This window comes from Lichenostomus cassidix, chromosome W, assembly GCF_008360975.1.
Source record: "Lichenostomus cassidix isolate B80296 chromosome W, HeHo_3.0, whole genome shotgun sequence".
Classification (NCBI taxonomy): Eukaryota; Metazoa; Chordata; class Aves; order Passeriformes; family Meliphagidae; genus Lichenostomus; species Lichenostomus cassidix.
Genome location: NC_139510.1, coordinates 22,451,966 through 22,478,543, shown reverse-complemented (window position 1 = coordinate 22,478,543; position 26,578 = coordinate 22,451,966). Strand labels below are relative to the sequence as shown.

General features: G+C 40.3%; 1 protein-coding gene and 2 long non-coding RNA genes across 5 annotated transcripts in view; 1 reads left to right on the top strand and 2 right to left on the bottom strand.

The window, feature by feature from the left end:
- Nucleotides 1–26,578, bottom strand: part of LOC146425697 (uncharacterized) — a 177,705-nt gene that overhangs the window by 75,806 nt on the left and 75,321 nt on the right. The window lies entirely within an intron of this gene.
- LOC146425700 (uncharacterized) overlaps nucleotides 1–26,578 on the top strand; it is a 37,272-nt gene that overhangs the window by 1,224 nt on the left and 9,470 nt on the right. The window lies entirely within an intron of this gene.
- Nucleotides 239–25,665, bottom strand: LOC146425702 (ubiquilin-1-like). 3 transcript variants are annotated; one of them, XM_085041615.1, is made up of 12 exons: nucleotides 25,287–25,406; nucleotides 22,562–22,822; nucleotides 15,094–15,245; nucleotides 11,403–11,518; nucleotides 10,021–10,283; nucleotides 9,068–9,226; nucleotides 8,118–8,358; nucleotides 7,461–7,603; nucleotides 6,304–6,387; nucleotides 3,608–3,723; nucleotides 3,098–3,287; nucleotides 239–1,406 (listed from the first exon to the last, which is right to left on the bottom strand). In XM_085041615.1, the coding sequence occupies exons 3-12, from the start codon at nucleotides 15,102–15,104 to the stop codon at nucleotides 1,254–1,256; spliced, it is 1,476 nt and encodes a 491-aa protein (XP_084897741.1). In that variant the 5' UTR covers nucleotides 15,105–15,245; nucleotides 22,562–22,822; nucleotides 25,287–25,406; the 3' UTR covers nucleotides 239–1,253. The 3 variants fall into 3 exon arrangements, with proteins under 3 accessions (XP_084897741.1, XP_084897738.1, XP_084897740.1); XM_085041612.1 differs by lacking the exon at nucleotides 22,562–22,822 and having other exon boundaries at nucleotides 239–1,409; nucleotides 25,287–25,665; XM_085041614.1 differs by lacking the exon at nucleotides 22,562–22,822 and having other exon boundaries at nucleotides 25,287–25,665.

Below are 26,578 nucleotides of genomic sequence, written 5' to 3'. Positions count from 1 at the left end.
GCAAGTGCTACTCTGTAACACACAGCAGAATGCTTTATTTCATTGCTTTCACTTTATCTAAATAGTCTGCAGTATCATATGACCCTTCCTCTCTGTCCTCCACTTTATACTCGCAAGTATTGTTTGTTAATCTTAGCCCAAAGTCTGTAAATAGTCACAGAGCCAAAACTTAAAATGCCAGTGTTCTTGAATGCTGGATAATCACCAGTTGCAAACACACTGAAACAAGATGCTTAAATACTTTTAAATTAATTTATTACCTGTGCACAAGTGGTAATTACCAATAAAAACTCAAGAGATATACAGTATTTTTTTACATGGTGGTTAAAAGTAATTAGAATATCACATGACAATGGCTGAAAGTAATGTTTCCAATTACAAATCATAATGCATGTTAGAATCTCAATGGAACAAGACAAAATGCCTTAGAGACAGTTTCAGAGCACAAGGCAGTGCTCCTTTAATTTGCACAAAGGTAATTTACAGTTAATCTGTAACAATGCTGCAATGAGACAATGTTACAGTGCAGGTTTCTTTGTAGCTAGATGTGAAGATATAACTAGAACAGCAATTCTAATATACTTTAAATGAACTTACCCAAGCATTTTTTGTGAGATGTTTACCAAATATGCTGGAAGATTCTACACTAAGCCCCATGTCTTACTACTTTTTTTCCCCCCTGGCCTTTTTTGGTTACTTCTAATTTCATTCTATTGCAATATGTAAATTTATAGGAATGAGCTGTCTCCATTGTATATGTCATGTTTATACTTCATACAATTAAAAGCAAAAATGGTAGATTACTCAAAGTGGTATAAACCTTACAGCATTTTTCTAGCAAAAAAATACACGCCAAAATCACCATAAGCATCACTGGTACCCACATGTTATAGCCTTCTTTTTTTTTTCCTTTTTAATTTGTATCCTACATAAATTACTACCAAATGCTAATGGTTTAGTAGTAAATAAATTGGACAGTTGCAAGTCAGACAAAACCTGTTTAATCAACTGTGAAAGCTGATATTGTTTCAAAAACTTAAGAAATAATGAAGAACAAAAGTGATGCATGCAAGAACTCATTGAAAATGCATCAATTCCCTATTTGAAGAAAACTACTGCACTTGACCTTAAAATGCATGACTTGGTTGAAACAAGACAAACCCAAGAGTCAAAATGAAATAAAGCAACTGTTTTAAAGATTTAAGGACTGTTATCAAAAATAAATTACATTTTTTCAATTTAAAGAAACAGTGCTATGAAAGCTGAGCACCAAGGAGCCTTTCAATAGCTGCACTGATATCTCCTCCTGTTGCCATTAGAGCTTGTAAGTTTGCTTCATGGTTCAAAAAGCCCATTGCACTCAGCTGCTCCAGTTGTTGCTGAAATCTAACTTCTGGATTTTGTAACTGCTAAGAAGAAAAATCTCAAGCTATAAAAGCATAATACATATTTGGCAAAGTACAGGATTTAAACATAGCTAATTCAGAACCACTTCTTGTGGTTCTAATTTCTGAATGCATCTTTTTCAATTCCCCAAATTTCATTCACAACTGAATTATTGATCAAACAAGTCAGAATAGCCTCAAATTTTAAGAGTATCTTCACTTATGTGACATTTATGAACTACAAGAGAAGCTGCTTGTTTAATAAAAAAGGAGCAGTTAAATCTGATAAATGTGTCCCAAGAACAGCTTTTTAATAATGTGCATGCAGACTTTTTTTTTAAATGAATTAATCTAATCTAGTAATGTAGAATAGCAAAATTTTGAGAATTTCACTGTTGGCAACAGTGAATGTGGTAGGCTCTTTCTTTTTCCTTGACATAAAAGTTACTTCTTTAATGCTCCAAGTATTTGTTGATTAAATTTACCAAAATTCTAGTTAGAAAAAGTTCAGCATAAGGCAAAGTGACAGCTGTGCTTTATGAGTTGATCTTGCTCAAATATATTGCTCATAAAGTAATAGCAAAATTATCAATAATTTCAGTTGTATGATCTTCAGAGACATTTGTGAAGCACAACAATTATATGAAAATAATATGCCTTAAAGTACATAAGGTCAGAGTAATACTGAGAAGCCACTTTTTGAAATGAGTGAGACTGTTTACATATCAACACAATATTTTTGCACCTACTGCTAATTTTCCTTTTGTTTTACTTAGTTTCATCCATTGAGAAATTCCTAACAGTATTTTAAAACTGCATATAATTCCAAACTATTAAAATGCAAACATACTGGCTGAAATGTAAATATTCCTCACCCCCATCTGCTTCCCTCCTCCCCCAGAAAAACTAAACAGAATACTGAATTGGTAGTGTAAGATCTAGCAGGATAAAAATATCTATGAGAACATGGCTTCCTATAGCTATGCTTACCACCACTTTCTCATAGTTACATAAAATTTTTCTGTCAGATCAGCAAGCTGAACTGCCTTATTCTGTGGCAACAGAGGAGGTAAGAGCAGGACTGTCCCTTTTACCAGAAGTCTGCCATAACACTGGATACGTACCACAGTGTAACGGTGCTGTTTCACAAAGCTGCCACCTTTGCTTGACTTCTGGAGCTCTCCAGAAAGCCAAAATCCCACTTGGTACGTTAACACAATGTATATTGTGCAATCTGAAACTGCAGGATGTCAGGGAAGCATGCTACAAATTCAGGCCCCAAATAACCTGAGCTACAACCAGCAACACAGAAGTACAAAGATAATGATGTTCAGTATGCTTAAGTTCTTTTCTTGTCTGAGCCCACATTTCACTTGCCAGGGAACCAGTCCTCCCTTTAACACCTTAATCTCCTTCTTTCCAGGCATTTCAGAAACTCGAGGGTATGAAGATAGGTGTACCTATCAACCATTCAGAGGGCACTTTTACTCAAGTGTGATGCTTTCCCAGCATTTATTTGCACAGCTTAGAACATCACTTTTAATCTTCCTCTGCTCTCCTTTGACCAGAAGCATTCTGTTGGTTTACAGTGGGGAAGGGGATGTGTGTGGGGGGTGGTGGTGCTCTTGATGTCTGTGTGTCTGGATATTTAAAAGAACCCAAACAAAAAAAACCACCAACCACACACACTAGAATACAGTGATCTACTTTACCTGAGCATTTGTGCCAGCAAGTGCCTGCAACATTTGTTGGACAAACTGCTGGTGACCAGGTTCGGTGGTCCCTGATATTGGACTTGTATTTTCACGGGGAATTGAACTAGGTACAGTGGACCCTGTAGGAGCTCCAGTGCACCCTGTAGGAGCTCCAGTGCTTCCCAATCCACCTAAAACAGGATTGAATCTGCACAAATGACAGAGAAATACATCACTAACAGAGAAAATGGCTTAGTTATAATCTCTTCCCATGAGATGTAATTACTAAGTAAAAATTCTGTCAAATAAAAAATGGATGACAACTTAAGTAAAGCATTAAAACAAGACCATAGACCATTGCTTAAAAGTGTGACATTCTAAAACAAGTTGAATGAAACTAAAAAATGCAAAAGGAACAGTCTATAAAAACTGGATAAACCTTTATGTGTTAAAAAGAAAGACAAAAGCTGAAAAAAACCCAAACACAAGAGAAAAGTTCTTGTATAAATTTGTATGGCCAATTCTTACCCTGGTATAAGTCCTGGTGCTTCCACTGCTAGTGTCTGCAAGCCCTGCTGAATCTGTAGCAAAGCCTGCATTGCTCTAGGGTTTGACATAGCTGATAACGTGTCAGGATTCTGCATCTAAAAACAGGAGAGAAACTCATAATTGAATAATATACAGATATTCAAAGTTGACCTTTATCACTAGATGTTTTCTAGGATCTGATATCCTTTCAGAACTTGCTGATTTTCAACTTTGTATTTGAATGTTTACATTAAATCCTTCAGACTGTTTATTTTTGAGAAAATGTTGATAGATGACCAATATGCTCTTTAGACTTCTTTTAAATAAGGAGAACATAAAGAAAAGTATTTTTCATTACTTCTTCTGGTAGACTTTATCATCTTTCAAAGCCATAGGAGTATATTGGTTCAACATAATTCTAAATTAGTCTCCTATATAATAATACTGGTAAACAACAGGGCTGAATACAGTGAAACCTGACTAGATAGTTGTTCTGGGTAACCCAAAATGTTATTGCATTTCATATTTCTCTGTGCCCAAAATTGTTACTGTCTCTTTAATACTCAGCACCGAAGCCAGAAACGGAACCCCAAGGGCTGGAGGGTTGCCAGGGTCACTTTAAAAAGTCACCCAAGCAGACCTGCTTTTGCCTTGTGGCATTTGTTCAAGGCAGAGGCTCCGCTTCATGAGGTTTTCTTTGTTTCTTTCTTGCCTTTTGCCTTTCCCTGTTGCTCTTGCTGGGAGAGCTGAGGCAGCGCGGGCAGAGGCTCCCCTTCGGAGGGGCTCACAACAGTAGCAACTTGAGAAGCTACATTTCACAATCAGAAATTGTTTCAGAGTGAATTTTGCAACACCTGTCAGCAGCGCAAAGACTGAGCTGATCCGGGCTTGAGCCACTGCTTATTGGTGCTTAGGTTTTCCCCTCCCCCATTGGAGCAAGGACCCAAGGCATCAGCACCAACACCGGCAGAATCCAGCAGGTAGCAGGAGGAAGCAGTGAGTGGCAGCACTGACCTCACACATGCTGGCAGTTCTCATCTGCTACTAGAACTGCTTCATAAGCTCCTACCTTCCCAGAGGAGTTTGTCCACCATTTCCCTTTTGTCTCCCAGACCATGCGGTCGCCTGCAGAGGGCATCATCTTGGGGAGAGGGTTTGTTTGCCATTCTCCCTTGTCTTTTGAGCCATGCAGTCAGTTGTGGGGGCTGCAATGTTGTGGGGGGTACTCTGCCATTTTGTTTCTCTTTGTTCCCAGGGAGTTCATGAGATCTATCAATTTTGTATCTAGTGATTATTTACTATTATTTTTTGCCTGTTAGTAAACTGTTATTTTTTCACTTATATCTACTTATATTCATTTCTCCTTATTGATGGAAAGGGATTGGTTAAAATTTGTCTTAAACCAAGACAGTAGTTATCTAATACAGAAAGCTCTTTGATCATGATAATTTGTGCATGTGTTCCTATCTTAAGTGCCATCAACATCTACTCTGCAAAACATACTAGCAAACATATTATTCAAGAACCCTCATTTTTCAATGATAAGGACATGCACCTAGTAGATGAAGGGAAGGTAATTTTAGGAAGGCTTTTGATACTGCACCCTTCTGGACATGTTGTCCAACTGTGGTATGAGCAGGTTCATGGTGCGCTGGGTGAAGAACTGGAAAAACGTCAAGGCTCAAAGGGTTGTAGTGAATGGGGCTACATCTGGTTGGCAAACAGGCACAGTGTTCCTCAGAGCTCAGTTCTAAGCCCAGTTCTGTTCAATATATTTATCAATTATCTGGATGCAGGAGGTGAATGCACCATTAGCGAGTGTGCTTGTGATACTAAATTGGGAGGTGCTGGTGACTCTCTTGAGGGACAAGAGGCCTTGCAGAGGGACCTAGATAGACTGGAGAATTAGACAATCATTGATGGCATGAAATTCATGTTCTTTATTTTACTCATAACACTGCTGACATGCAATGAGATCCTGGCAATACACATTTACTTTGAATTGTAAAAAGTGCCTAATGATCAAACTCATACACTGGATTAAATTTTTAATTCCTAAAAATTTTGCTTAGTCCTATTGAAAGGACACAGTCCTCGTATACACTGTGACAGTTGACAAAGCAAATACCAGGGCTGCAACCACAATGGTGTAAGAGGGAAAGTTGATGGTAAGGCAATCTTTATAGGCAAACATCTTCAGAACCCATTCCACTTCTTTTGAATTAGCTTATGACTTGCATCTTTCAAGGCATGCTGTAAAATCTCTTTACCCCAATTAGGGCAGGGTTGGAGGAGGCACGAGAAAAGTAACATTAAAACTTATCTTAGTAGTAGGAAGAGTAATAATATTTTTTCTTTATTTTGTCAAAGAAATCATGTAGGAAACAGGTTCTCTCTGGCTGGTGTGCAGTAAGAACAAATTACTTCTAAGCAAAGGCACAAGAGCAAATCAAAGCAGTTGTGCTAGTCACAGACAAAAACATTCACTAAAAGCCAGATTTAACTTTTGAAAGGGATGGAAAGATAAATCAAGCATTTAATTATCAAGGGATAATGCAACTCAGTGTCTAAAGCTAATGAGAATACACATAACAGAATGTAGTTTTAAGTGAAATCAAGAGAAGGCAGCAGTTTATTGCAAAAATTGCTCACTAAATTTCAGACATTTATTAACAACACTTAGTATCTCATCTTACTTGTTGAAGGAAAGTAGGAAGCTGTTGTCTCATTTGCTCCTGAAGTTGAGAATTTCCAGCAAATAAAGGATTATTCAACATCATCTATGGGCCAAAAATATTTGATATCACGGATCAAGCAGTAGATGAAAAAGTAAATACTAGAGTAGATTTTAAGACAACTATTTACTATTTATGAATCCAATAACAAGGTAAGAGTCCATAATAAGCTCATAGCAATTATCTCCCACTTCTCCTTTGATCAAAACTTGTTCTGAAACAATGAACCATCACCCTGAGAATTGACTGAAATAATTGGTGGTGTGAAGTTGGTTTTATGCTGTTCGGGTTTTTTTCTTTGTTTTTTTGTGTCTTTTTTTTTTTTTGGGTGTAGTTTTTGTTGTGGGGTTTTTCAGGGGGTGGGGAGGTGGTGGCATTAAAGTTCTGAAGTTAATCCTTGCCAGATCCTCACCAAAGCAACCTCACTTATGTAACAAGAAAAGCCTTTTCTAGTCAACCTCCACTACTAATGTGATGGTTTCCCTGTAAATATTGTTTGCAAAAAGCCTGGGATATTTCCCATTAACTTTTTAATATACAAAATATTATCTCCATTCAAGATTTGACTTTGGATATTATTTCTGTAAGTAAAATTGAAAAGCACTTCTTCAATACCATTCATAAAACAACAGTATCAGCACTTATATTGCAAGCAAGGATCAGAGGTGAGAAATCAAAACCAGAATAACAGCTAAATATGGCACCAAATCCTTCCCCTCCACTTCTGTCCTCCCAAACTAAGGCGGGTATTTATTTACTAGCAGATCTACCTTAATTTATAATTAAAGTATTTGTTCTGTTTAACTGGTTCTTATGCTAGGCCACAAAATTATAGAGCTGTATGAAACATAAACATAAATTGTTACAAGAAAATGCTTAACATGATGTCCAACTACAAATTGAAGAAACTAACTGCAACAGATTGCTAAAGGTAACTAAGTAATAATTTCAATAAGTCAGACATTAACATAATTTAAAAACTGGGCCATTTGCAACAAACAGGTTATTGTTGAGAAGTTGGCACAGTTATTCTGCATTGAAAATATAACTGTATCATAAATTCAACTCCTTTTTTCACTTCACTGCACATAACTCATTGCTACACCAAAAGCATTTACCTGTACTGCAAGATCAGGATTCTGGCTCAATGACTGCATCATGCTTCTCATATAGGGTGCAGACAACATATTTTGCATAAGTTGTGGATTTTCTGTTATCTGTTGGAACAAGCTCTGCATTCCTGGTGTGTTGAACATACCAACTTAAAACAAAAAGTAAAAGGTCATTTTAATAAAAATCTCGACTATAATCAAATAATTAGACTGCCTAGAACTAGGATACAACTGCATGGTTTTGTTGGTTTGACCTTTTTTATGAGCTTTAGCCCCTTAAATACATCTCAACGTGGTTCTGCTTACACAGATGCATCTGCCCTAGAAACAAATTAAGCCAGTGGTCATATACAACAAGCAGTCAGGCTAAGTATCTACATTATTAACTGTCTTCCTGTTTGTCTCTAAGCAGAAAAAAAATATTATCATTCGTGTACAGATTCCCTACGTTTGTTATTTTAAGGCAGTACACAAGTATTGTTAGCACTCTTGGTTTATTTTTCATGTTTGTTTTTCCACAGAGGACTTTGATACTAGTCAATTGTTCTATGGAAATAAACAACAATACAAACTTTTAATCAAAACATCTCTTTCTAATAACAGAATCATTTCACCAAACTCCTGAATATTTGCAAATATATACAACTGCAATAACAGACACACCTCCTAGTCCAGGTCCCAAATTTGGTATAGTTGAGCTCTGTCCCGTAGTAGCAGAGGTGCTATTTCCAACATTACTACTGCCACTGCTCTCACCACTGGTGCTGGTACTTGTGGAATTCTGAGAGCTGGACTGAGGAACCCAGGGATTTGGTAAAGGATCTCTATTTTCTGTATGAGATGGCTGACTGTCCACTCCTGATGATTCATTGCTTACTAAGGAAGCAAATGGGTTACCTCCAAACTACAGAAGGAGAAACAAACACATATCATCTATTAGTCAACTATTTTTAAGTCTGCTAGAATCATCAAGTTACCTTTCCAAAATTACACATGAAGATAAATGTTGATGGCTCTTAATCAATTATAATCACCATCCTAAAATAAGCCATTGTAAATATTCTGAAAATATACCAACATTGAAAGAGATATTACCTCCAACAAGGGAAAAAAAAAAAAGGTAATCACACCTCATTTTAAATGCAGCATTTGCTACTACACTAGTACTTTGATCAAAGCAAGATTATGTCTTGCATAGTGGTTTCCAACTTGGAAAAAATTCAAAGTCTTTTTTCTTCCCACTTTAGGTTCCAAGTTACTGAACACACTCTTAATTTTTCCTGGACCTCAGCAATTTTATAAGTCCAAGAATTAAATATAAATTTAGAATATATATAATAAAAATTTATTAACTTTAAAATAGCTTATCAAACTCACATAACAATCTTTATCCCTTCAAGTTCAAAACAGCATAGGAACAAACCACACATTGACTTCAAGCTTCAAGAAATTGCTTTGTCAAGTACACATTTGAAAAGTTACATTATGTTCTTTCACTTTTGAAAAAAAAAAGAAAAAACCCCACAAAACCACACAAACACAAACAAAAAAAAAAAACCCAACAAACAACTAAAATCCACTTACTTTCAGTGGTCCCTATAATCATTTCTCACCTGTTCCTGAGCTGCATTCAACATTGGCTCCTGAATATCTGTGTACATACGTCGCAAGGCATTGTAGCCACCTGGTATACTTTCAAGGTTGCTCAAGGCTCGATCTTGGTTTCGCATAATTTCCTGCATCATTGCAGGGTTTCTAGCAAGCTCTAGTGTCTAATGAAATAGAACATGTAATTTGCATTAATTAAAAAATCCATTCTAAAGTGAAAACATCAGCATTTAACAGCATCTCAGTTATTAATGTCTAACTCCATTTGAAATTAGGATTAGAGCCAAATCAAGACATCATCTTAGTGGAAGAGGAGTCAGTAAAATTTTGTATTTAGACAACATTCTGCCACAACTGTCAGTATGCTAGCTGAATCAGAAAGCATTGACTAAACAGAAGAAAAAATCTTTGAATGTACCATCCTGTTCTTTCTTGTCTCTTCTCAACACAGTTTCTTCCATTTCTAACATCAATACAGCATGCATCTTATAACGTGAACTTGAAAAATAAATACCTAAATTTTCCAAAGCATCCACTTGTTTCTTGATGCCTTCTGTCACATAACCTTACATAACATAACTTTAGAAGCAATCAAAAGTACTTACAGTTACATAAACTGGAAATAAGCAGTATTTTGGAGAATTATTAATTTATAGTAAACTCACTGTTGACTAGACAACAGGAGATTTCAAATGGCATTAAACTCTAAACTCAGAATATATTATTATACAGTCTTCAGCATATTTCAAAACTATGCTTTTCTTTTAAATTATCATCTTATTTCAGACATCAGCAGCTAGAAATAAAGCATCCATTTCCTATAGTGACCTTTCACAGATTGTCTAACAAGCCTAAATTCCTCAACAATATTTCAGCACTCATATAAGCATGTCCAATTCTTGCTCTTTTGTTCCCAGTTACAATATAATCAAAGGTCATGAAAGTTCTTACTACATACCTGTCTCATTATATCTGGATTATTCAGCATGTGACTGATTTCTGGATTTCTCTGTACCAGTTGCTGCATTTGAGGGTTAGCCATAATTAACTGTCTCATCAGGTCAGGGTTTGAAAGCATGCTCTGAACAAATGGATTTTCCATTATCCGAACCATCATTTCTGGGTTGGACATAAGTTGTTGTTGCATCTGACTTTGCAACTCAGAGAAGTTTGATGCATTTAAGCCCAGGCTACTCAGGCCTGTCAAACCTCCAAGGCCACCTTTAAGATGAAAGGAAAAAAACCTAAACTTTCAGCTTCTAAACTTATCCAGGTTCTTTTTAAGCACAAAGTACATAAACATAACTCATGCTTCAAAATAATGAAACTCAATGGAAATTCTATCTTTGCAAGGCTGTTAAGGAGTCATCCACTAAGAGTTTGTTTCTTTACATAACGAGACATCTAGAAATCCAAACTGCATCCAAAATATAACTTGTAAGAATTCTAACAGCTTTTCTTCTACTTTACTGTAGCTGAGGTACAAGGGATGTTTGAATTTTGAAGCCTTGGGTTAATTCCCAACACTTTCCAATACATTTGTAATAATCATTTATAGATAGACCACCACGATAAGGAATCTCTTAACATGATGCATACTCTATTCTAAACAAAAAGTAGGACTCTTCTTTTTGCTGATGCAACAAGAACTAATAATGCTTTAAATTCCCTTTTGTAGAGTTCAGCAAACAAAAGTTTCACACTTTTAGAAGGTACTAGTCAATCTGGAGAACTGTTTACAACTAAAAAAAGCAATTGCCTAACAGTTTTCCATTGTTTCTTTTTTTTTTTGTTTTGTTTTTTAAAAAGAAATCAAACAAAGAAAGAGCGTGAATAACAAAATGCAGCAACTATGAAAAGAGATAATATTTTTAAATCAATAGCCTTCTGTCTCTATTCCTAAAAGAGAAGATTGATAATGCAGTCAGACTCAGAACCTGAGAAATGCTGGTTTGTAGGGTAGGAGTAACTTTGTTACTTCTGTTCCAAGTTGTGATGCTATAGGTCCAACCTTAATACTCTCTTCAGGCCAATTCAAATGCACTGTTAAGGAGGAGGAGACTGGAAGGAGTTTAATTACCTATAGTGCCAGAATTTGAGATCAGTGGCACCTTATAACTGAAGATGAAAGAGCACAAGCCTGAAGCTCTGTACATAAAAATTAAGGAAACAACTTACCTCTGATAACTTACTGATCAAAAACTTATTCCAACCAATGCCACAGATTTTTGTAATCAGTAATTTTATAATTTTTTAAGTCCTGTTTACATTAGAATAAAGCTCCAGAGATACTTAACTGAAATCAAGATAGCCATCATGTTATCTAACAAATATTCTTACCCAAAGCAAAATAATTTATATTTGTTGAAGTTGGTGTTGAGGTATTACTGCTTGATATTGATGTAGTAGCAATTCTGTCAGTGGTGTGTGTGTGTTGACCTGGATGGTCTTGTGATCTATAAAAAGCAAGTTTAAAAAATTACAAGTTGAACAAGGTGCAGTAGGTTGACCCCAGCCAGTTAAATTCCCACACAGTTACAACATTGTTTTCCCCTCACCCCAGGCAGGATGGGGGGAGAATCAGAAGGGCAAAAGTGAGAAAAACTCATGGGTTGAGCTAAAAACAGTCTAATAAACAAAGAAAAAACCACCGCCAACAAAACCAGAAAAGTGATGCAAAGACAATAACCACCTCCCACCACCAGACCGCTGTCAAGCCAGTCTCCAAGTAACAGCTACTTCAGAAAAGTTTCCCCTTGGTTTTATTGCTTAGCATGACATTATATGGTATGCAATATCTATGGTCAGCTTGGTTCAACTGTCCCAGCTGTGTCCCCTTCCCAACACCAGCCTACTTACTGGCCTTGATGCTGTACAAGCACTGTTCAGCAATAGTTAAAACATCAGTGTTATCAACACTCTTAGGCCAAGAATTCGAAACACCTCACTATATAGGCTGCTATGATGAAAGTAAAACTCTATTCGAACCAGATCCAGTACACAAGGTCTGGCATTTAATATAATAATGACATTTAATACAAGAACAGTATTATACTTGAGAATCCTAATTTACATTTTTTTATTATTTCTAACCCCCCCCCAACTCTAGATGCCCTTCTGGCCAAACTCAGAAAGTATACAGAAGTGGAAGCAAGGATGGGCAACCTGGGAAGAATACAAAGATATTGTCTGAGTCTCTCTTTCTTCGATACAGTTATGAAAGACAAAGCCCAAATGGAATTGAATTTGGCAAGGGATGTCAAAGACAAGAAGGGCTATAAGTACATAGGTGACAAAAAGAAGACTAGGGAAAATGTGCAACCGCTGCTTAATGAGACAGGGGACCTGGTTACACAGGACACCAGGACACAGAAAAGGCTGAGGTACTGCTTGCTGCCTTTGCCTCAGTCTTTACTAGCAAGACTGGCTTCCTGGAATACCAGGCCCCTGAGACCAGGGAAAAAGGCTGGAGCAAGGAAGATGTACCCTTAGTGGAAGAGGATCAGATCAGGGAATACTTAAGCAAACTGGACATAGATAAGTCCATGGGCCCTGATGGAATTCATCCATGAGTGCTGAGGGAGTTGGCAGATGTCATTACAAGGCCACTCTTCATAATCTTTGATCGATCATGGTGACTGGGAGAAGTGTTCGAAGACTGGACAAAAGCAAATGTCACTTCTATCTTCAAGAAGGGCAAGGAGGAGAACCCAGAAAACTACTGGCCAGCCAGCCTCACCTTGATGCCCAGGAAGGTGATGGAGCAGCTAATCCTGGAAACCATTTCCAGACACATGAAGGACAAGAAAGCCATCAGGAATAGCTAGCATGGATTCACCAAAGGGAAGTCATGCTTGACCAACTTGATAAAATTCTATGATGAAATGACTGGCCTGGTAGATGAGAACAGTGGATAATTTCTATATGGACTTCATGAAGACTTTCAACAGTGTCTCCCATAGCATCCTCATAGAGAAGATGAAGAAATAGGGGCAGGATTAGAAGAATAGAAAACTGGCTGAGTGACCAGATCCAGAGGGTGATGACCAGTGGGACAAAGTCTAGTTGGAGGGCAGCGACTGGCAGTAGACCCCAGGCATCATTACTGGATTTGGTCCTGTTTAACATCTTCATTAATGATCTGGATGATGGGGCAGAATGTACCCTCAGCAAGCTTGTGGGCAACTCAGAACTGGGAGAAGTAGCTGGATATACCACAGGGTCATGCTGCCATCCAGAGGGAACTCAATAGGCTGCAGAAATGGGCTGACAGGAACTTCATGATGTTCAACAAGGGGAAGGGGTGCAAAGTCCTGTACCTGGGATGGAACAACCCCCAGGCACCAATATAGGATGGGGACCACCTGTCGCTGTTGAGCAGCTAGCAGAGTAAGGAAGTCAGTTCTCAGTGGCAAGAAGGAAAAGGCCTTTATTGTTTTGATTTCATCATATATATAGAGTTTTCAAAAGTCACCCAGATTGGTCAGTCAAAAACCTCCCCCTAGGCCTGATTGGCCAGGTCTGCACTGTCCAAGTCTTGGGACACTGTTTTTAATAACATCCAAACCTTATCTTTATTTATAAAACACAAAAGGATTTCTCATGGGAAAGACCTGTGCTAGCCACAACCACCCAGCTGTAAAGCAACTTGGCAGAAAAGGCACTGGGTCTTGGTGGACACCAGGGTGAACATGAGCCAGCACTGTGCCTTTGCTGCAAAGAAGGCGAATGGTATCCTAGGCTGTATTAGGAGTGTTGTCGGCAGGTCAAGGGAGGTGACCCTTTCCCTCTGCTCAGCACTGGTGAGGCCACACCTGGAGTCCTGTGACTAGTTCTTGGCTACGCAGTACAAGCAAGACACGGACATATTGAAGGGAGTCCAATGAGGAACCACAAAGATGATGAAAGGACTGGAACCTCTCTCCTATGAGGAAAGGCTAAGAGAGCTGGGAATGTTTAGCCTGGAGAAGAGAAGGCTCAGGGGAGATCTCATCAATGTATAGAAGTACCTGAAGGGAAGGTGCAAAGATGAAGCCAGGCTCTTTTCAGTGGTTCCCAGTGACAGGACCAGAGGCAATGGGTACAAACTGAAACACACAAGGTTCTGTCTGAACATCAGGAAATACTTTTTTTCTCCTGTGAGGGTGACCAAGCACTGGAACAGGTTGCCCAGGGAACTTGTGAAGTCGTCCTCCTTGGACATGTTCAAAAGCCATCTGGACGTGTTCCAGGGCAACTGCCTCTATGTGGCCCTGCTTGAGCAGGGGTGTTTGACTAGATGACCCCGAGTTCCTTTCAACTTCTATCATATTGTAATTCTCAGATATCTATAATCTCATCACTTCTTCAAAACAGTAATTTTTAAGACTAAGAAAATGGATGGGCATCACTGCAACTATTACCATCTTTTTATACTATCCTTAAAGAAGACAAGGCTACCAAAATCTATAATACAGGATCTATTCCATACCATACTGTTAGTAGGTCACCCCACTGAACATCAAATTAACTTAAAGTTAATTTCATCACAAGACTAGTATCAGAAATTTAATATTCTTTAAGACTGTAAGAGCATGGTAACAATGTAGTTACACAAAGTTAACACCATCATAAACTAGCACAAGCACTAAAGGCTGCTTGCCCAATTCATATGCTCACCACACCTGTCTATTGCAGGAGCATAAGCATGGGTGCTACCACGCAGTGATGAAACAGATCAAGGACTATTCAGAGTGTATTCAGACTGTTATTCTGCACCAACTGCAACAAAGATGCCAATTCAAGTGATTTAATAGTAATGGCTCAGATTAGAAAATAACATTAACTTTAAAAAGTGTATGTATGATATCTAGGGACACAACCTTACACATTTTGGGGTTGCTTCTCTTATTTGATAGCAGGAGTATTTGTACTGCTTTTGAATGCATTTTAGTCAAACCTAGGTTTGCCCCAGAGAAAGCTATCACGCTAGGAATTAAGAATTTTTTTACTACTTTGAGGTAAAAATAAGATTGCTCATCAGTCAGGTTACCTGTTTTGCATTTTGATGACCAGGTGAACAGTAAGTCCATCGTGAATCCCATGCTGAATCAAAGTATCTTGATCTTTTAAAATTTTTCCAGCAAATATCAAAACAAGTTGATCAGTGTGGGACTTGAAATGCTTAGAGATTTCTTCCTTGAACTAAACAGAAGTTAACATTATATAGTTACGTAATTGAATACTGAACTATTATTTTTTTATAATTTAAGGAAAAACTATTTTGCTCACATTATATTAATCTACTTGCTCAATATGTTTTGCTATATACAATCCAGAAACATGTTAGTGAAACAATCCATTGCTGACATGCTGAGAATGCAACAAACCATTATGTTAATTCAGTTCACATTTGTGCAGGCACTGAAAGGAGCAGTATCCTTTCTTCTTGGACATATTACTGCTACCTTTCACATGTCAAACTAGCAGTCCTTTCCACACAGTCAAAAATTATTTCTTGGGCACCTCTGCTCTCTCATCCAACTCATGATAGCCACATGAAATGTGCTTTTGGCCCAGGGCATGGTGAACTGACACATAGTTCAGCTGATTGTTAAATCATACCTTCATTAAAACAACTGAACCTGGAAAAGTAATTGTATTTCTTCCTGCCTTCTTAACTAATAACAACCATGTTATGTTTTGACTGACTTCTGACTGAGATTCGTTATTCTTCATAAAGTACTCTCACAGAAAAAGCAAAATATAAAAAAGCAAATATAAGAAAATCAAATAAACCTGTTCAACATGACTAGTCAGTAGACTAAATGAACAGATCTTAGGCAGTTGGAAAGCCCTCCAGAAGTTAACAAAATTTAGCATTCTTCAAGTAGTATGGTCACCTTGATTTTTAAAAAAATCCTATTCCAAACATCTTAGTGAACTCTCATAGAGGAACCCGAAACATTAATCTTGCAATGACTTATTATTAAATAATTATATAAGAGGCAGGGCTAAAAATTCCCCCCAAAACAGAAACCCCCACTGTATTAATACTCTGAAGGCAAGTAATTGAAAAGGTTTATAGCATAGTAAGAGACAAAACAGAACCTCAAAAAATGAGTCTGAGATACAACAGAGGTAAGAAATCTCTATGGCTGGGTAGCAGGTAGCATTTGTTCAGTTAGCAGTCTGCTCACAGAGTGGGTTCCAGTTCTTAGAGAAACATCTTTTAAGTCTACTGGTGTCCTGATTCCGGCCAAGACAGAGTTAATTTTTTTCAGTAGTTGTAAGGGGGCAGAGGCTGGAGATGTGTGGGCATGGCTAGGTTGTTATTCTATAGGATCTCAAGTCATTGCATGGGATAAGGGACTCTCTAGCTTCAATATGGTGGGAGGGGGAAAGCCCTTTGTTCATTGTTACCTGGGGTCCATGGTGAGCATTTCTGCATGTGAATCACCCTCTCTTTGGTACATTATTGTTATTAATATTGTTCCTCTTCTGTCGCTGTTGAGCCGCTAGCAGAGAAAAAGACCCGGATTCTCAGCGTGGCAAGAAAAAAGCGCTTTATTATTTTGATTCCAACTTATATAGATTTTTCAGAGGTCACTGTCCCGGGTTAATGATAAGACTCTCTCTCCTCCGAGAGCGAAGGGCCCCGACACCCCCTCCCCCACCCACAACAGAACCTCTTAGATGGAAATGAAGAAAAAACTATTTATTTGACAAAACCACGCAGAGTGCTCTGCAAGGCACAGGGGAAGGGGAAAACCAAGGTGAAAAGGAGTTATTCAACCTGATTAAAAAGTCCTTTTCTCAGACGCAGCCCCTCTCCTCCTCACCCCCCCGGGGCTGGGCGGAGCTCCCTGGAGAGCTCTGCTGTCCTCTGGCCCTCCTGGGTCTCCGGGTGACAAAGCAGATCGAAGAGAAGGGGTCCAAACGAGGAAAAAGAAAAAATGAGGAAAAAAAAAACGGGAACAGAGCTCACTCCGACCCCCGTCCAGCACGCAGTCTCTGCCGGGCGACGAATCCTCCCTCGGAGCGAGGCTTGGGGAAAATGTTTTCAAAACAACCCGCGTTTCTCTCTTCGGCTGGGTGTAGTTAAAGAGACAGGACCACACATTTTTTCTTTCTTGGGCATATAAGCCAACGATAGGGGATAAAGGATTATCATAACATCAGTCCAAGACAGTCACCCAGTTTAGTCAGTCAGAAACCTCCCCCTAGGCCTGATTGGCCAGGCCTGAACTGTCCAAATCTCGAGACACTGTTTTTAATAACATCCAAACTTTATCTTTGTTTATAAAACACAGGAGAAAATTCTCATGGGAAAGACCTGTGCTAGCCACACTCTTCCTGTTTGTTTCCTTACCTCATTGCTGTTTCCAGTAAATTGTTCCTATCAACCCGTGATCTCTGCCTTTCATGCCTCTCATGGGGGGGAGGGAGCAGCTCATGGACTTTTTAGTGGGAATATTAAATTAGGGAATACCATTCCTAAACCATGACAGCCTTAACTGGCACCCAACATGAGGCAAGAAGGGCTGAGATAACAACAGATCTGCCCAGAGCAGGTTGGAAACAAATTTGATCTAAGTACTTGCTGTATTAGGTACAGAGCCACTGGTCACAATGTTGCTTGGTCTGTTCATGTGGATGTGGTACCTAACCCTGTATATATTTCCATATGTGCTCCTCGCAATGATATTTTTCAGAGCAAGGAGAGGGATCAGGATTGCTCTGTTGGTGTACTGTGGGATATCAGTTTATGACATGATAACATCAAGGGAAATGAGGGTCATTTAGGATGTGTCTTCAGTGTTGCTCTCCTGCCCTGGCCTTGGGTGCTACCTTTGGGAATCCATTAATAATCGTACCCAGCCTGTGGGGGGAAAGAGAGGAGGATGATTTTCCCCAGCTTTTCACCCCCTTTTCCTCCTTCAGGCCTGTTGCAACAGCTTTTGAGAATTTTGAACTTCCTTTGGATGTTAAGGAAAGCCTCTTCTTGTTCCTAAGTCTGCCAGCTCTCCTCATTGCGGTCCACATGTTTACAGTCAGGACAGAGATTTCTGAGGAAGTTATTCAGAAATCTGCCCCGAGGGTAGATAGTAATAAGTAGCATGGAATGTGGGAGAACATGGGCCAGTTTTTGGAGGACCTCTTCGCTCCAGTGGTTTGTGAGTTCATCCCTGAACAACTACAGGACCCTGATAAAGTGACAGAATATCTTGCAAGGACAATGCTGTGGCAACTCCAGAGAGGAGCAACTTATTGCAGTGTGCTGGGCCCTGGCTACTGTTTATTGGACACTGCTCATCAATGGACAGCACCCTTAGGGGAAGGAGGAGGAAAGCAGAGCAACAGGCCCCATGGCCACTCAAACTGCAGCTGAACCAGAGGAACAACCCGTGCTGTTAGCAGCTGCCCCTATACAGAAGAAGAAATCCAAGACCAAACCAGTTCGCATAGTAAGGGATGAAGAGGAAGCAGGGCCCTTAGAACAGGAGGAAGAGGCATGGCCAGAGATAATAATCTGATCCCTATATCTGGGTGAGCTGCAAGATTTGAGAAAATATTTCAGCCGCCAGTCAAGTGAGCCCCTGGTGACCTGGCTGCTCCGATGCTGGGATTTCACAGCCCATGATATGGAACTAGACGGTAGTGAAGCCAAGCAACTGGGATCCCTGTCCCGGGATGTGGGTATTGACCAGGTGATTGGGAAGAAGACAGAAACTCTCAGCCTCTGGAGGTGACTCCTATCAAGCATGAGGGAAAGGTATTCTCTCAAAAATGTTCTAATAGTGCACCCAAGCAGGTGGAACACCATGGAGCAAGGTATCCAGTACCTGAGAGAATTAGCTGTGCTGGAGGTACTCTATAGGGATTCAAATAACAAGCAGCCCCCGTAGATCTGGATGAGGTCCAGCGCATACAATCCATGTAGCGGAAGTTTGTATGGCGCATGCCTTGTCGTACACCAACTCATTGGCATTGGTGTCAATGAAAGAAAGAGAACAAACAGTGCTTCAGGTGACTCCTCAACTCTGGCAATATGAAGGTCATCTGTTTTCCTCCCTACCAACCTGCACCTCAGCTGTGGAAAGACTGTCCAAGGCTGTGGAAAGACTTAAAAGAGTCAAGCAAACTAGAGAGGAAATGTTCCATGCCCTGCCAGTACAGACCAGAGTCTCTGCTATTGAAAGCAAGTGCCCTCCTGCTTGAGAGAGAGGGTTCACACCACAAGGTAACCTGTGCTTTTACCTCATGACCACAGAGAGGACATGAGGAAGTGGGATGAAAAACTCACCTCTACCCTAGGAGCAAGGGTATGTGAGTTGAGAGGAAGAACAATCACTGCAGGAAATTCTTTGAGGATAAATGGCGCTCCAGTTTCCCCATGGGCAAGTCCTCAGACAGAACAGGAGGGCTGATGTTACTTCTGATTCTTTTGACGGGACCTCCAGGTCATATTGACAAGAAGTGAACAACAAGTGCTATGACCAGAACTAGAGGGGCCCTGCCTCCAGCCAGATGGAGGAATGGGACAGTTGTATCTACTGGACTGGGTGGATCTGATGGCCTGGCACATCAGACCCACAAGAGTATAAGGCTTTAGTTGACACTGGTGCCCAATATACCCTGATGCCATCAAGCTATAGTGGGGCAGAATCCATCTCTATTTCTGGGGTCATGGAGATCCCAACAGCTGACTGTACTGGAAGCTGAAGTGAGTCTGACTTGGAACGAATGGCAAAACCACCCCATTGCGACTGGCCCAGAGGCCCTGGGCGTCCTAGTCATAGATTACCTCAGGAGAAGGTATTTCAAGGATCCAAAAGGGCATCATTGGGCTTTTGGGATAGCTGCTGTGCAGACAGGGATTTAGACAGCTGAATACCTTGGCTAGTCTCTCAGAGAACCCTTCTGCTGTGGGACTGCTGAGGGTCGAAGAACAACAGGAACTGATTGTTACCACAACTGTGCACTGTCAACAATACTGCACCAACTGGGACTCTGTGACCCTCATTCATGAGATGATTTATGAACTGGAGAGCCAGGGAGTGGTCAGCAAGAATGGCTTACCCTTTAATAGCCCCATATGTCCAGTGCATAAATCCAAGGGAGAATGGAGACTGACAATGGATTATTGTGGCCTGAACGAAGTCACACCACCACTGAGTGATGCTGTGCCAGACATGCTGGAACTTCAGTACAAACTGGAGTCCAAAGCAGCCAAGTGGTGCCACCATTATCACTGCTAATGCGTTTTTTCTTCATTCCTTTAGCAAGAGAGTGCAGGCCACAGTTTGCTTTCACCTGGAGGGGCATCCAGTACACCTAGAACCAACTGCCCTAGGGATGGAAACATAGCACTGCTATTTGCCATGGACAGATCCAGACTGCACTGGAAAAGGGTGAGGCTCCAGAACACTTGCAGTACAATGATGACATCATCATGTGGGGCAACACAGCAGAGGAAGTTTTTGAGAAAGGGAAGAAGATAATCCAGATCCTCCTGAAGGCCAGTTTTGCCATAAAAGGATGTAAGGTTAAAGGACCTGCCCAGGAAATTCAGGTTTTAGGAGTAAAATGGCAACATGGACATTGTCAGATCCCAATGGATGTGGTCAACAAAATAGCAGCTATGTCCCCACCAACCAGCAAGAAGGAAATACAGGCTTTCCTAGGCACTGCGGGTTTTTGGAGGATGCATATCCCAGACTACAGTTAGATTGAAAGTCCTCTCTATCATGTGACATGGAAGAAGAATGATTTCAAGTGGTGTCCTGAACAACAACAAGCTTTTGAACAAATTAAACAGGAGATTGCTCATGCAGTAGCACTTGGGCCAGTCAGAACAGGACAGGATGTGAAAAATGTGCTCTAAACTGCAGTCAGGGAGAATGATCCTTCCTGAGGCCTCTGGCAAAAAGTATCTAGGGAGACTTGAGGATGGCCCCTGGGGTTCTGGAGTTGGGGATACAAAGGATCCAAGGCTTGTTACATCCCAACTGAGAAAAAGATACTGGCACCTGACTGCCAGTGCTGGGCTGGATGTTCAAAGGGAAAGTCCCTTCCAGACATCATACCACTGATGCTATGTGAAGCAAGTGGATTGCTCTGATCATACAGCAAGCTCGAATAGGAAACCCCAATCACCCAGGGATCTTGGAAGTCATCATGAACTGGCTTGAATGAAAAGGTTTTGGACTATCATCATCAGAGGAGGAGGAGGAGAAAGTAATGTGCTGAGGAGGCCCCACCATATAATCAGCTACCAGAAAATGAAGAGTGATACACTCTCTTCACGGAAAATTCCTGCCCTATTGTAAGGATACATGGAAAATGGAAAGCTGCCATATGGAGCCCTACACAGTGAGTCACAGAGGTTATTGAGGGACAAGGGGGTTCAAGTCAGTCAGGTTGCAGAGCTGAAAGCCATCCAACTGGCTTTAGATATCACTGAACGAGAGAAATGGCCAGCATTCTACTTCTACGCTGAGTCGTGGATGGTGGCAAATGTTCTGTGGGGGTGGCTGGATGACAGAAAAAGACCAATTGGCAGTGTAGAGGGAAACCCATCTGGGCTGCTGAATGCAGTAAGACATCACTATCCGGGTAGAGAAATTGGCTGTAAAAGTGCATCATGTAGATGCACACGTACCCAAGAGTGGGGCTACTGAAGAGCATCACAACACTAGACAGGTGGATCAGGCTGCCAAGATAAAGCGTCTCAGGTGGATCTGGACTGGCAAAATAAGGGTGAATTATTCCTGTCTCAGTGGGCCCATGACACCTCAGGTCATCAGGGAAGAGATGCAACAAACAGATGGGCTCATGATTGAGGGGTGGACTTTACCATGGACACTATGTCCCAGATTATCCATAACTGTGAAATGTGCTGTGATCAAGCAGGCCAAGCAGGTAAAGCCTCTATGGTATGGGGGACGATGGTCAAAATATAAATATGGGGAGGCCTGGCAGATCGATTACATCACACTGCTACAAACCCGCCAGGGCAAGCGCTATGTGCTGTCAATGGTGGAAATAACCACTGGACGGCTGGAGATGTACCCCGTGCCTCATGCCACTGCCTGGAACACCATCTTGGGCCTTGGAAAACAAGTCCTGTGGTGACATGACACCCCTAAAAGAATTGAGTCGGACAATGGGACTCATTTCAAAAATGGTCTCATAGACACCTGGGCCAGAGAGCATGGAATTTAGTGGGTGTACCATATTCCCTGTCATGCACCAGCCTCTGGGAAAACTGAATGGTAGAATGGACTGTTAAAAACCACATTGAAAGCAATGGGAGGTGGGATCTTCAAACATTGGGATCTACATTTAGTGAAGGCCACCTGGTTAATTAACACTAGAGGCTACACCAACTGAGCTGGCCCTGCCCAATCAAAACCTTCACATACCACAGAAGGGGATAAAGTCCCCGTGGTGCATATGAGGAATGTGTTAAGGAAGACAGTTTGGATCAGTCCTGCCTCAAGCAAAAGCAAACCCACCTGTGAAATTGTTTTTGCTCAAGGACCTGTGTGCACGTGGTGGGTAATGCAGAGGGACAGGGAAGCATGATGTGTAACTCAAGGGAATTTGATTCTTGGGTGAGAACAGCCTGTAATGTTGAATTGTATAATACTGGTTGCTGAACGACACTGCCACTGCATGCCATAACTACCATGGACAATGAGGATGGACTGCCCCAGATACACCAGTCACGAGCTCCTGATGCAGCAACCAGCCAACAGCACACCAGCCCTCCTGTCCTGGAAGATATATAGGATGGCTAGAACCCACAGTCATGGACATAGAATCAGCAATACCAAACCCAATGTTACTGAAGTCTTCTAACATAGAAAAATCTTCCTCAAATTTGAACTGTTGCAAACGTGACTTACATCAATGGAGCAACATAAAATACACTTTGTGTAGCCCTAAATTTGGGCCAGATAACCCAAATTATTTATCTAAAAGTCTTAGAGGTTTGTTTTTTTTTGCTTTATTCTGAAGTGATTGTAAACAAAACCAAGTCACTAAGTCATAATATTAGTTATAGGAATGCACAGCAAACTAAAATCTATTAGGTTGTATGAATTCAGACATTTCTCCCCCTCCCCAGTAGGGCAGACATTGCTGGCTTGCCTATACCATGCTGGACATGGTGAAAAACTTCCAGAACCTTCACATAGAACACACAGGAGCCATCTTTGTACCCCACCCCACTCACTAGCAAAAACTGGGCTAAGCAAAACTAATTCATGAACACAGGGGTACACCTTCTCCCAACCCTTCAGACACTTCTTCAGGCCTACCACAACAGCTTTTGAAGAGTTTATATTTCTCTTAGATGCTAAAGATACCTTGCTGATGTTCTGGGCTAAGCAAAACCAACACAATAACCCACTTGCTGATCCCATATGCATTTAAACGGATGTTCAATTTGTTTATTTGAGGCTAATCTATTTTCAGGGCTGGCTCTAGAAACATCACATCTATTGTTATTATGCTACATAATGCTTATTATTAACAGCAAGTTATTTTGACTGTTTAAGCAAAACAGCCAATACTAGTCACACTACAGTCTTGCATATTTTTTTGTGCTAGCTATAACTTTGTCCAGAAATCAAAGCAAATGGTGGATCCACAGGGGCAGCAGCAGTCTTACTTCACAGGAAGATTCAACTGCATATCTAATCTGTTAATATCAGCTCAAAGGGATACCAAGACAATACTTAAAAATTTAAGATATCTATAGACAATGAAGACATTTTAAGGCAATATGTTCTATTAATCACTTTTTTTAATTAGTTTTTTCAGTAAAAACTTATGGTTTTGTTAGTTTGTATAACTATTTCAGTTTTTAAGATGACCATCTACTAGGAAAAACTGATATTCCCATTGGGATTCACATTTGAAATTATGCTGTTCAAGTTAGATATATTAGGAATTCATATCTTAAATGAATTTATTTATAATTCCTGAAGTCCCCAATATTATTGCAATCAAACTGTTTTTCAGGTCAAATGTGATCCTTAAATTAGAACCAGCATATTATATTAAAAACCAAAATGGAACTACAAAGAATTTTAAAATTAGGTGGCACACTCTGGCTAGAAGATCACTCAGAGCTTTTTAACTCACGTTTTGCATTTCCTTCCTGAAAACAAATGTCTTCTGCCTCTTTAGCAACTCAAGATTTAAAGCTTAATTTCAATACATCAATTGTACTCTTACATATGTAATCAATTTTTTTGGTGAGGTTTGCAGTTACCAACTGCACAAAAAAATAACGATGTCAAGCTGCATACACTGAGTTTCTGAGAAATTTTATAGAAAATTAAGTAAGCTCTGAATATACTTCAGGGGTCTTCATCTTTTCAAGTATTTTAGCATAGCAATATCTACATCCTTCATAAAGAGGGGAGACTGGCTTTATAGATATCTGCCTTATGCTTTGACCACACCTTTCCTACAATTTGTAGCCTCCCAGTCTAAACAAATTAAGTCCTGGTAAATACTCCCATGAAAGGCCGCCAAAAAACTGAAGTACCGCAGGAAATAGTGTCAATTATTCAGTAGGTGCCACTGTTTCTCTTGAAACAAAGGCACAATGAGATACTGACTTTCATAAAAACTTAGAACAAAGACCCTAACAATTCAGAGTTATTAGACAGTACTACACTGAAGCACAGCAGAAGCTGTGCTTTATTTGTAGTGGAAGTTTTGTACAGTCTAAAGACGAGGATTTTCTAAAATTAAGAGATCATTGCCATAGCCTACTCGCTGTTTCTAAAGCCAATTTTAGATGAAGATAGTTATTGGCACTATAGCACCGCCATGTAGGTGACTGCATGTTTTCTACAGTTGTACTAATTAGCCAGCGAACCTCCTATTGCCAGACTGAGTCAGCTCAACAGGGCAACTCAGAATTACGAAACGAGCTATGTCCACCTCCCGGGCCGGCTCTCAGCATCGCAACAGAGAGGAGCCGTGGAGGAGACGACGCAGAAGGTTTCTTCACCACTCCCAATAGCTTGGTATCAGCAGCCCTCCACAAGACCAAGCCAGCCCCGATACTCGCCCAACAGCACCGAGAACAGGTCGGATAAGCACAAGCAGCTTTGTCATCGCGAAGGGCCCTCACCCTCCAGCGAGGGAGGCGGAAGCCACAGACCAAGGCTTTTGCCCCTGGCTGCGCTCCCCACCCACCGACCGCCCCCAACCCCTCACCTGCTGGATGCTGCTGGTCTCGGGCACAGCGAACTCTTCCTTCTCTTTGGGAGTCTTCACCGTGATTTTGATGATTCGCGGCTGGGCAGCAGCGAAGCCCTGAGCGGTGGACTCAGAGGAGCTGTGGGCCCCCGCGGAGCTCTCCGCACTCTCCGACATGGCAGGTAGGGTCCGACTCGCTCCAACCGTAAGGTTCCAGGCGAGTCTTCCGCGCCACGGCCTCAGTCTCAAAGCGGCGGACAGAAACAATCCAACTGTCCCGCGGCGCGCACTGATGACGCCCCGAATCGGGGAAGTTACTAGAAAGGGGGAGCTGTCTCCCCGGGCGTGAGTCCGCTTTCGGTGCGCTTGCGCGCAAGGGGCGGTAGTTTGAAGATTTAAAATCTGAAAAAGAGACAGTGACAAATAGTTCCTTAAACTGCCATATGGAAGTTTTAAATTTATTTTCGATATAGTTGGGTGACTTCAGTACTCTGAAGATCCAAATAAATACATTAAAAATGTTATTATGAGTTCTAGAATATTAAAGTGTTGATGTCCTACATATAATTACACTATTACTTGCATATAACATAATGCACAATGATATTGTATGAAGTAACAAAGCCGTATCATGACCTGTATGATTTACATGCTAAAAAGAGGGAGAAAAATTACATACAGTTTAAGAACCCATGTAAAGAGAGATCATAAAATTGCCTTTTGCTTCTAGGTTACTTATTTAGCATCAGCTTAAGGGTAAAACTTAATATCTCAAATAACAGTCTTTTACTACTTTAAAACTATAAGTACTATAGAAGCATTCCATAGCTGGGAATCAGATTTTCCTCAAACTTGGACCAAAAAAAAGACACAAAAAACCCCCTATATCACACCACCATCACCACCCTTAACCCATACTTAAATTTAATATCACCAAATTAGGTCCTTTCCCAAAACATTAGTGATTTTCCTATTAATCAAATAATAAATTCCACATTCATATCCCTGTTTTAGTATAAAATATATGGATAGCTTTGAATTCTAGAGTCAAATGTCCTTTCTTCCTTATCCTTTGTTGGCTTGGTCTACTACTGGGATAATTTCATATAAACTATTTAAATTGGTTCAATAAATTTTTACTAAACCAATTAAAAACCTGTGAAAAAGTTTTAAAGTGCAAAATGGCTAAAGCCTATCCCATATTTTGTCTGTTCTAGAGCTTCAATTTGTTACAGTAAAAAAATATTTCAGGCATATTTAACCACTAAGCCTTTCCTTGGTCATGCTGTTTCCTTTTCCACACATTATGA